Source organism: Anomaloglossus baeobatrachus, chromosome 6 (assembly GCF_048569485.1).
Source record: "Anomaloglossus baeobatrachus isolate aAnoBae1 chromosome 6, aAnoBae1.hap1, whole genome shotgun sequence".
Classification (NCBI taxonomy): Eukaryota; Metazoa; Chordata; class Amphibia; order Anura; family Aromobatidae; genus Anomaloglossus; species Anomaloglossus baeobatrachus.
In genome coordinates, this window is record NC_134358.1 from 199,686,168 (window position 1) to 199,698,261 (window position 12,094).

The window sequence follows — 12,094 nt, forward strand, 5'->3', positions numbered from 1 at the left end:
TGCCATTGTTTCCTATGGGCTCGAGTTCGGTTCGTCGAACGTTCGACGAGCCGAACTCGAGCCAGACCCCCCGTTCGGCGAACCGCCTCGAGCCGAACCGGGACCGGTTCGCTCATCTCTAATCATTACCTCATGTTCTCCTAGAAGTAAAGCGTTTGTTATCCCATGTAATCTGCTCTATGAACTTTCTTCTGCAACTGGGAAGCTAGAAGCTGTGCAACAGCTATAACACTACTTCCGAGGCCGCTAATTAATCTCATACATATGCACTGCTTCCCCCACCCACCAGCAGTCCCGGAGTCTCCAGTTGCAGTCAGATGCGCCCTCACCCTGTCTGGCAGCATATCTGACTGCTATTAATCAGAGGCGCTGTGTGTGTCCATATAGTGGTGTAAAAATAAATAAATAAAAAAATTGGCGTACAGTCTCCCCATATTATGGTACACAGCACAGATAAAGCATACGGCTAATGATGGAGCCCCCAGCCATGTACTTATCTTGGCTGTGTATCAAAATATTTTTTTAAAAAATGGTGTGTCGTCCATTCCAATTTTGATATCCAGCCATGATAAAGTTGATAGCTGGGAGCTGGAATTCTCAGGCTGGGGAGACCCATGTTTATTGGGCTCCCCCAGCCTAAAAATAGTAGCCTGCATCCACCCAGAATTGTCACATCCATTAAATGCGACAATCACAGAACATTACATGACTCATATTCAAGGCCAATGTGCGGTTGCAATCGGGGGAATAATGGGTTACTGACAGCTCACAGCTACCACTAAGCCTAGATTAGTAATGGGGAGGGTCCATGAGGGAATATTTAATGCAGCAATATTAGAAATTAGTTTAGATTATGGCAATAAATAGACAGGACTTTAGATCAACATTTATTCAGTCTACGGGTCACACCTTTAATTTAAAGTAACAGTTTTGAAATAAAGTGATTTTCAAAAGTAGATAACCTCTTTAATAAGTAGCTATTTCTTCACTTTGGTTCAAAGGTGGTTCACATTTGGAATTTGTTTAATTTGAAAAATTATTTATGAATAACAGTTCAAATAAAATTAACAAGCAAGAAGGGAAATACCTTTTGAAAGGGCAACAGTTGCAATGTTTTTTACATAAAATTAATGTTATTGTTAATTTACTGATTGCTGAGAGTTAAACCATGGGGGCTCCCTACCAATTTAGAGAAAGAAGCTTTGCACAGCCCCAACTGAATGAAGCGAAGGATGAGCATGTGCAGTGGTGCTTAATTTATTGTCTATGGGACTGTCTGAACGTAACATCACATAAATAAAATGTCCCTATTATTTTAGCAAAATGTATACTATTTTCTCTTTTAATCTAGCTGTGTGATTTTGATGTTGACTCGGAATGCTTTCAGAGATCATTAACCTGGAATAGTTCCTCTATAAGACAAAAAAGTGACTCAAGCAATTGGTGCTACGTTTTACCAAGGTACGTTTTCATTAGGATGCATGTATCAGATATTTAAGGGTAGTAAACTAATTTTAAAATAACCTACTACTGATTTCTGAGTTAATAAAGGAAGTGGGATTTGAGGGTGGGTTTCCTGTTCAGGGTTCTTACATATTAGCCAAGCCAGTGATCTAGCATTTCCAGAATTTAAGCCGGAGTCACACTTTCCAGAGATACATGCAGATACACACTCCTATCTGGAGAGCAGCTGGCCATGACAGGTGATGTCACTAGATTCACGTGTGAGTTACACACAAGTGTGATTCCGGCCTTACAGAAAGACCCCCAATGATTTCAATGGAAATGTTTTCCCCTGTTGTTATACTTCAGTGGTATAGAAATCCTGCTGCCTGGTTGCTTCATAGATAACAGCTGATTGTTCAGTAGTTGTACACCTTGTGAGAGCCTCCTTACAAAATGAGGCTGTGCAAACCACACATTTACAAAAATGGTTACAATTTGTTTAGGTTTTAACCCCTTTCCTTTGCAGCAAATTTTTTGTTTTTCCATTTTATCTTTTTCTTACCATCTCTCAAGACTCATAAGTTTTTTCTGTTAACTTAGTTATATCAAGGCTAGACAAGGTGTAGCTTTAATGCTAGCACTCGCTTTACCATTTAAAGTACTGGAAAACGGGAAACAAATCTAAGTGAGGTGAAAAGATGATAAGAATTAATTTTTATTATTGTTATTTGGGAGCTTTTTATTTACAACATTCTCTGCGATAATAATGGTTACCTGATCGCATCACCCGGCGCAGCTGGTTTCTCTCCTGACAGGAGCAGTCTGCAGCATGTATTTTTATGCAGCTGAAACGCTCCTGTCCCGAGAGTGTGCGGCCATACTGGGTGATGCCTATGCGAGACTCGGCGAGTCACTCGGAAGTGTGACTCCGGCCTTAGCACAATTATGGCAAGACCAAATTTATGTCTATGTATATTTCAATGCGTTTAACTTTTTAAAAGAAATTTAATTTGTGTCTCTATTTACTGAAACCTTTAACTTTTTTATTTTTTTAGTGATGGAGCTGTTTGAAGGCCCAAACACAGCAAATATATATTTTTAAATGTTTCTATTTTCATAATTAATGGAGGTTCATTGAAACTTTAAAACCTTTTTAAAAATTTTTTTTATACTTGTCTTTTTAATCTTTCTTGATGATCTTAAATTGCAGTTATTTGATTAGGCTGGGCTTCATTACATTATCAGCATGACACATTTCATTAGTTAGTGCCTTGTAAAAGAATTCATTCTCTTGAACATTTTCTCATATTTTCATATTACACCCTCAAACTAAAATGTATTTTATTGTGATAGCATGCGATATACCAACACTAAGTAGCAAGTAGTTGTGAGGTGTAAATTAAATGATCTATGGTTTCCTAAATATTTAGAAAATATTAAAGCTAAAATTTGTGGCATGCATTTGTTTTCAACCCCCAAATGAATATTTTGTAAGCCCACCCTTCACTGCAATTACTGCTGCAAATCTTTTGAGGTATGTCTATACCAGCTTTGTATATCTAGAGGCTGAAATTTTTGCCCATTCTTCTTTGCAAAATAGCTCTAGCTCAGTAAAATTGGGTGGCAAGCGCCTGTGCACAGCAATTTTCATGTCTTGTCTGTAAAAAAAACATGTACAGCCATCCGTGTGCTTTACGTGTGCTGTACATGTGCTATTTTTGTTTAACATTGAAAAGTATGGGAGAAACGTTGTAATTTCTTTACTTCTTTAGCCACCAATGAAAAACACTGATGACACATTGATGGAAAAAACTTATGACATCGGTATCATTTTTTTCACATACTTTTTTTAATAACGACATGTGAAGGGAGCCTTAGCAGCAATTATAGATGGCACAAGCTGTGTATAGAGCACAGTCATCCCCTGGATATTTCTTCATGCACCTGATATTAACTGTAGAGTGTTAGATTGGGTTAATATGCACCTTTTGTGATCACTTTTCTGTTATGTCTGTTTAGTATATATTTGCATTTTCCCATGTAGTAACAATTAGGAAGCTTCTTTTCATAGAATGCTGAATTTTGTCACTTTTCTGTAAGTCCTCCTGGTAAGGTGTAAAAACATTGCCAACTTGATGTTATCTTTACCCTGATCAATGGCTGTGTCACAACACTGCCCACTCTGTGGTGACATTGTACCTGGCCATCACTCTCAGTCTACTTAGAGGACATAGTCATTGTCGACTGTAGTATTTAAGGGTATAAATGGGAGAAGTCTAAGCTATTCTCTGTATATGGATTCCCACACACCTCTACATATGATGTAACTAATTTATATTTGTATTTTATTATAAAAGTATGAAGATGGGCAGAATTGTACACTTAAGTCATGACATCCCCCCAGAATGTCCTTTTAAATCCTACAAAGACTTTCAGAATTACTGGAATACATTGGTAACAATTTTCTCAGTTCTTTGTTAGTTTTAGATTTTATATTAGAAAAAAGAATCTTGAATAATAAGTGGAAAGACATAGATATAATCTAAAAAAATATTAAGTATGTAATTAACTATATACCTCTAATTGCAACTAATTTGTAAAGGCTTCAACCTGAATTGAAAATAACTTAGCTAGATTTAATCAAGTTTTTTCCAGCACCAATGACAGCACCATGAGAGAGGGGATCTGCCCTTCAAGAACAGGAAACCTACAGGATAAAAAGGGGCTGTACCTCTCCCCTCATCAGTTGGTTTCCTGTCCTTGAACAGGGAATTTCCAGGAACAGTGGTTCAAGATAGCCCTTAGGGGTCGAAGCCTCCAAGTATCCCAGCCCTGGCTAGTCGGTTCTGGCAGCAGCACGGGTCCTGCTACAGCCAGCTGAGATGCTGAAAGGAACACCACAGCTGGCCCACGGGGGCTGTGACTGTGTGTGTGTGTCAGCATCGGCCTGCTTCTTTTCCCCTTACAAGGGGGCAGCGACACTGTCCTACTGGCAGGTCTGACGACGCACCACAACAGCCCACAGTGGCTGTGCCTGTGGGTACTGATGCCTCCCACGCTCCAGCGATGGAGGAGCAGCATCGCCGTCTTACCTGGTGTGAGTTAACAGTGGGTGAGTGATGGTGCGTGTCCTTATGTGTGTCTGCCCTGACACTCCGGGTGTTTGGCAGTTGCGGCGGCGACATGTAGTATGACGCCATCTTGTGTATGGCCAGCCGCCGCACGTGTGTTTGTCTGCGCATGCGTGAGAACATCCCTATAGGGTGTTCCCGGATCACGTGCTGCTGACGTCACCTCCCGGAAGTGACCGGGGATCTGTGTTTAAAAACACAGCAGAGATGAAACAAACCAGTGACTTAACCCCTCCAGTAAAATGGATAAGGCAGCAGCAACCACTGTTAGCAAGAGAATTACCAATGAGATACATAGCACATCAGGAGCTGGTGTCGGTTCCCGCACCATGACATGTAACCACACAGTGACAGCTCTGTGCCAACAGCTGTCACTGACAGAGGTGTGGTGACATCTGTATCGGCGGTCACCGCACTCAGGTCGCTATTTTCGGTCAGTCAATCTGAATGGTTGATTAACCCTCTAGATGTGAGCGATTGCAACATTCAGAAGGTGGTGGAGAGAGGTAGCCTCTCTGACCTCCATCATTACGGGGAGCCATGGACGCGGCACACAGAGCTCAAACAATAACCTCCTGTTTTGCAAAAAAAAAAAGAGAGCAAGCTTGCAGTCAGAGGATGCAACAAAAGAGAAAGCCTCAGCTCTGTCAGGAGAGCAGCATTACTGGCTCAGGTGGGATACGCTCTGGAAGGGGCGACACCTGTAATAGCCAGCGAAGTCTAAAGTCCGGCAGGACCGATGACAAGAGAGCCTGCAGAGGAGATTTGTCCGATGACATAATTCCTCCTAACCTGGTTTCGCCTCTTTGCATCTGAGTGGTAAGTGACCTTCAGGAAAGTTCACCTTGTAAAGAGATCATTTTGTCTGTTTCTGTCAAATTCCGGACAGACCCAATAATGCTCCTCAGAAATCAGGCAGAGGGAATGTCCTCTCTGTAATCGAGAGCTGTCTAGTACCTGGTCTAAAAGGCTGTGCCAGGACTGTATCCGGCAAACCCTATCAGAAGGGGGTTTGCTTCGGACAAGAGTCCACGATTAGAGCTGAGATCAGGGACTTCCTTAGATCCTTATCAAAGTCTTAAGAAATCCAGACCTGACTCCCCTGCCTATGAAGAATCAGACAGGTCAAAGGGAAGTGTGATTCTTCTGATTCCGTTTCCCCCTCAATGTCAGTCAGTGACTCAGGAGGTCGTGCTTCTCAATTGCGACCAAGGTCCGCTATGGGCATCTCTAAAAAGAAAACCCATATAAATTGCTCAGAATAGCCCTGTATTTGGAAGGAAACATCAGACATTTCCAGTACACAGGCCTTCCATTTGGGCTGGCGGTGGTGCAGAGAGTCTTCATGAAAATATCAGAAGTCACAACTCATCTAAGGCAAAAAGAAGTGCTTACCATCCCTTATCTCGATGACTTCCTGGTTGTGTGATGCCCCTGGACTATCAGGTCGTCACAGGGTATTGCACAATCTACCCTCCCGTGCAGTGTCCACCTCCCTCTTGGTTATGGGTCCCTAACCAAATGGTGTTGCCTCCAACAGCAAATCAAATCCTAGATACACCCTGCACCACACCCACCAGACACACCAGTGGATGGCTTGAGTGGAATAGAGTCGCCCACCTGGGAGGTCAGGGAGGGGAGGTGAGGAGTCTAGTCAGTGAGTTGGTCGTGAAGTGTGAGAGAGTAGCCCTTGAGCTGTGAGGAGCTCTAAGGAGGTCGGGAGCGGTGACTCCTGTAAGAAAGCTGTCTAGGTTCCAAACGGTGGTCTGTGCCTAGAGCAGTCGGACCCTGGTCACAGGGGATTGTGGCAAGGGGCTCGGATCTGTCGAGCAGTACATCCGGCGGCCTAGCACCATCACCGGTCCGGGACCGAGGCACGACGGGGTACATGGACCCTAGGTCGGGGAGTAGCTGCAGGCAACCCGATAATTTACCCGTGGAGAATGGAGCCTTCAAGATTCCTTCACAACCGCTCCAGAATCGGGGCATTAGCGCAGCGAGGGGATAGGACTTTCCATCCAAAACGGTCCAGAATATCCCAAGCGTGAGCCCTGAGAGCAAGCTCCCACACTTAACCATAGTAGGGAGTGGGACCCGGCAAGTTTCACACTACCGGGACCACCAGAGAAGTAAACTTAGTGCCAGGAGGCAGGTCACAGATCACCAGGCACAAGGCACTCTCAAGGGTTAATTTTCATATAATTTATTCCAAAATAGTTTTAAACATGGGTGGCCTTCATCAAACAATTGAAATAAACAATAATTTACAAAAATTACTCAAATGAGCTAAATAAACAAAATATAAAGCAATCAGCTTAGATGTAAAAAAAATAGAGAAAAAAATTCATCAAGGAGAAATAAAAAGACATAATGTATGACTTAGCAGCAAAAATTGATTGCATGAATCACCAAGGAAAGAGGTATATAACCACCAATACATGGATGGGGGGGGGGTTTGGGAAAAGAAAGTTTTAATAGGGAAAGCATATGATAATACAGAGTTACCAGGATAGACATACTGCATATAGGAAACAGCGTTCAGTCAGTGAAAATAGAGAAACGTTAAAGAATGGTTAAAGCCACATCACCTGGTATCATAAACTGGCCAAAATTGCAGTGTCAAGGCAACAGTATCCACCGCTATTCTGCGTGCACTAAGTGTCAGGGCGCCATGTTTAAGTAGCACCTTTTAGCCATTAGGAGCAAAAAGGGGGGGCATAATTAGTAAGGCATGCAATGTGCATGCTAGCGGCTGACAGGGTGACTGACCAAGAGGGAAGCCAATGAGAGGTGTGCCTGATAGGACACACGGCATCACTGCTGCAGAAGCCAACCAGAGGTGAGGGTGTGTGCTTAACTGAGTCATTAGCATCCCTGGTAACCAAGGAGAACGTGGAGCATGCGCACTAGTGAAAATGAGGAACTTACAGCTAAGGTGGAAGTAACGCTGTAGGAGCTAGTGGCGAAGTGATTAACACTTTGTGTGCAGTGTCCAGAGCATGCTGAAGTATGCAGATAGTAGGATAAATGTATCATGGAGTAGCATATGGACATGAGAATGTACAAAGAAATGGAAATAGTACAGGAAGAGAAAAAAGGAAAATAAGGAGAGAAAAAAGAAAGGTAAAGAAAAAAAGGGAAGAATGAAAAAAAGGGGGAGAAAAAAAGGGTGGGTGGGAAGGGGGGAATTACCTTTAACATAATATTAATACTAACGATGCAGTAAAGGATATATAATGAAAAGCACAAAGACAGGATCCGCAGAAGCAAATGAAGGGGTGCACATCACAAATCAAATGGAATCATGAGCGATTCTGCTGAAAAAGAATATCACCATTAGGGAATCAATAAATCAAATGTACATACATTTTTTTACAAATGTACAAGGATTAAAACAATAAATCATATTAATTTCACAAAAATGCCTGTAAATCATAATCTTTGTTGAGCCCTTTTGGTGATAGAGTGTTAAGCTCGTGGATCCAAAATGCCTCGCGTTTTTGAAGCATTGATTTAATATTTCCACCCTTACGCGGGGTAAAAACCTGTTCGATTTATCTAGAATTTTAATTGAGAGATATTGTGTCCTACAGTATTGAAATGATATGGAAGTGGCAATATGTTCTCCTTACACCTAATAGTCGACTTGTGCTTAGAGACTCTATCCTTGATACGTTGTGTAGTCTCACCTATGTAAAATAGACGACATGGACATATGATAACATATATTACATTGGTACTGTCACACGTGAAAAATCCCTTGGCGCTGTATCTTTTGCCCGAATGTGGATGAAAAAAGGAATCGCACCTCTGGACATTACTACACTGTAGACAATGCAAGCACGGGTATGTGCCGACTTTAAGCGTCCCTAGGAACCTCTGCCTTGGGATGGACTTAGCTGATCCAACATCCGCTCTAACCAGGTGATCCTTTAGATTATTTGCTCTCCTGAAACAAGGAAGAAATTTATTCTGAAATTCAGAAATATTAGGATATCCATTGCTTAAGAGATGCCAGTGTTTACAAATCGTCCCATGTAGTTTGTACATGAAAGGGTGATATGTATGTACGAATGGAATGCGGCCAGAATTATCACGAGTGCTAGGTATTGTCTGTCGAGCGCTTTCTAATACACTCTGTGGATAACCACGTTCAGCAAATTTAACATGCATCTCATCAAGTCTTTTCTCCAGTGTCCTTGGATCAGATACAATCCTCCTAACCCGTCCAAATTGAGAAATTGGTACGCATTTTTTCGTAGCTGTGGGATGGTGACTGGTATAATGAAGTATAGTATTACGGTCTGTAGGTTTAGTATATAAATCTGATGTTAAAAGAACGGATGAATCTTTCAGAATATAAGTGTCCAAGAAATTGTTATTTTCTTTATCTAACTGTATGGTGAAATGAAGTGAAGGCCAAGCATTGTTAATGTTAATAGTAAATTCCTGTAAGGACTCGAATGGCCCCGTCCAAAAAATGTCGTCGATAAAATGCCGCCACAAAGAGCAATGTAAAATGAATAACGGATGTCAATATACTACGGTTTCTTTGAAATCTGACATAAAACAATTTGCATATGGCAGGGCTACATTCGAGCCCATTGCGGTCCCTTGCATCTGTAAAAAGAATGTATCTTGGAACATCCTTTAAAACCAGATTTAACAAGTCCAGACAGAGATCCACTACCGGAGATGCAATAGATGCCGTTTTGGTCAAAAGTTTACAAATAGCCTCAATGCCTTTGTCATGGAAGATATTAGTGTAAAGGCTCTCTACATCATATGTAACCAAGTAAGCAGATGGTAGTGTATGACCAGTACATTTAATGGTATTTAGGAAATCGGAAGTGTCTAGGATGAATGCTCTGGTATCCTTAATGAGTGGCGTAATTATTTTCTCCAAAAATCTGGATAATGGGGGCTTATAGCGAATCGTTTGGAGACACTATCAGTCTACCAGGCGGTCTAGATAGGTTTTTATGGATTTTTGGTAGGATATACATCACTGGAATGATGGCGTTATTGTTGGAAAGGAACTCAAGTGTTTTTTGATTGATAGTGCCTATAGTAAGATGTCTAGATACCAGGTGAGGTGGCTTTAACCCTTCTTTAACATTTCTCTATTTTCACTGCTGAACGCTGTTTCCTATATGCAGTATGTCTATCTAGTAACTCTGCATTATCATATGCTTTCCCTATTAAAACTTTCTTTTCCCACCCCACCCCCACCCCCACATCCATGTATTGGTGTCTATATACCTCTTTCCTTTGTGATTGATGCAATCAATTTTTGCTGCTAAGTCATACATTATGTCTTTTTAGTTCTCTTTGATGATTTTTTTCTCTAGTTTTTTTACATCTAAGCTGATAGTAATCTTTGTAAATTATTGTTTATTTCAGTTGTCTGATGAAGGCCACCTAGTGGCTGAAATGTCACATGTTTAAAACTATTTTGGAATAAATTATATGAAAATTAACCCTTGAGAGTGCCTTGTGCCTATTTGATTGACTTACGGTTTGGAAACCAACAAGTGCACCTCGATATACCTCCACTATGTTGGCTGTGCCTTATCCTTTTACATGGATTACCAGGCAGCACCATTGGGGACGGGACCCGAACTAGCTCCCCTCAGTGGCAGCGGTGTCCAGACACTTGGTTTACCCGGTTGTCGGTGTCTTCTTAATGGACTGAGTGAGTACAAGAGCGACCCCTACATCCCACGGCCTTATCCCCCGCACCGAGTCCCAGGGCATTCCCCCCTACCCGTGGAGGGTTACAACACCTGGCTGCCCCCATCATCACCGCGGGTACTTCCCAACGGCAGCCTGGCTGCCCCCATCATCACCGCGGGTACTTCCCAACAGCAGCGGCGGTATACAACCCAGTTACCGCGCACCACGGGTGGCGTCACAAACTATATAATCCCTTATAACCAACCCCCTTCATTTGAGAGGCCGCACGACCCCGGGTCCGGAGACCCTCGAGCTACCGAGAATACGGATCCGAGCAGCTCTGCTGCTTCCACGGGGAGGCAAACCTCAAAAACTTGGCATCACGAACAGGATTCGAGCAGGACCCACTTACCTGGGTAACGTGCGCTTTAGAAGTTAAAACCGAGAGTCGAAAGTCCCGTTTCCCGCTATTTCCACCATCTGCCGGCGCCAAAACGCCGTCTTCTCCACCAAAGCGCGAGAAGCAAAAGCCCCGCCCCTCGTCCTGAGAGTCAGCCCAGAACCGGAAGTTCCCAGAGGGCCACAGCATCGAAGTGAGTGCTGGGTGAAAACCGAGGGGGCGTGACAGCATGTAGCAGCGGAAGAGAAGCAGAGACGCCAAGACTCTGCCATAACGTTCCTGGATCCTGCAGAGGAAAGATGGCGGCTCTGGGAGGCTGGTCACCGGAGCGTGCTGCTCCCGGGACCGTGACCTGGATCGAGGAGGAGATGGAGCAGCTCTGCAGGAGGATGCAGATGCTATTCCTCTTCATATTAGACCACTGGAGAGAAGAGATGAGCCTGGCTGTGGTGGTGCGAGCCCGTGAGATCAAAATGCCACGTGAAGAGCGGGTAAGCGGTTACCCAGTCCCAGTTGATTAGCCTAATCCGGCCAATGCGGCTGTGGGATCCGGTCCGCCCCCGCTCCTGGCAAGCACTCCACCGCCACCAACCCCGTCCTCGGCGGACGCCGAGCTGCCTATCCCCACCATGGCAGCAGGACCTTCAGCCCCAGTTTATGAAGAGCCAGCTGCGGAGCTCCCGGTCCTATCACCCGACCAAGTGACGACAGTGGTCACCCCGACACCGGCCTGACCAGACCCAGCCGCATCACCGGGCCTGTCCTTGTAGGCGGAGCACCCAGACTCTGCAACCCCGGCTGTGTAGCAATCGGTATGTCTGCCCGATGTAGCGGAGGTGGAGCCTGAAGAGTTACCGGTTCCAGCACCGCGCGGCATCCCAACGGCTGTTGGGGCCGCTAGAATACAGCTGAAACCCATGCCAGCAAGGGAGACAAGGCCGGATACTGACGCCCCCTACTGGGAAAGACACCAGCAAAAGCTACAACAGGATATGACAACACGAGACCGGCGATGACGGGAACTTCCCGCCCGTGACCAAGAAGAGAAAGACCAGGTGAGAAGCGCTGCTTCCCGAGTACGAGGGCCGTGGTGCCGTTGCCTTGTGGACCATTTTGACCCTGTTCAGGGGTGGGGGTTTATCCGGGAGGCAGGCCTCACAGTCGGGGTGTTTGTGTGCCAATAGGATGTGGCGCAGCACCTCCCCCGGGGACACCCTGAGCGGAATCTGGAGCTGGAGGATATGGTCACGTAAACCCGGCATTGTGGAGAGCGAGGCTGGTATGCCCTGGAGGTGATCACTCAAGTAATGAAGGAGGAAGAGTTTATGCCGGCATCTGTAGCCGCAAGGAAGCATGGTTACAGGACCCGGTCATTTAATGTTATTTGAAGTTGGAAAATACTACGTATATGTCTTTTCTTTTATTATGTTTCATAGTTTGT

The 12,094-nt window shown here is 44.2% G+C and overlaps 1 protein-coding gene across 1 annotated transcript in view; it reads left to right on the top strand.

Moving 5' to 3' along the window:
* Positions 1-12,094, top strand: part of C6H18orf63 (chromosome 6 C18orf63 homolog) — a 237,418-nt gene that overhangs the window by 182,826 nt on the left and 42,498 nt on the right. The window contains exons 7-8 of the mRNA XM_075316417.1: positions 1,352-1,461; positions 3,804-3,900. Coding sequence (XP_075172532.1) covers positions 1,352-1,461; positions 3,804-3,900 — 207 coding nt within the window. The remainder of the gene's footprint in view (positions 1-1,351; positions 1,462-3,803; positions 3,901-12,094) is intronic.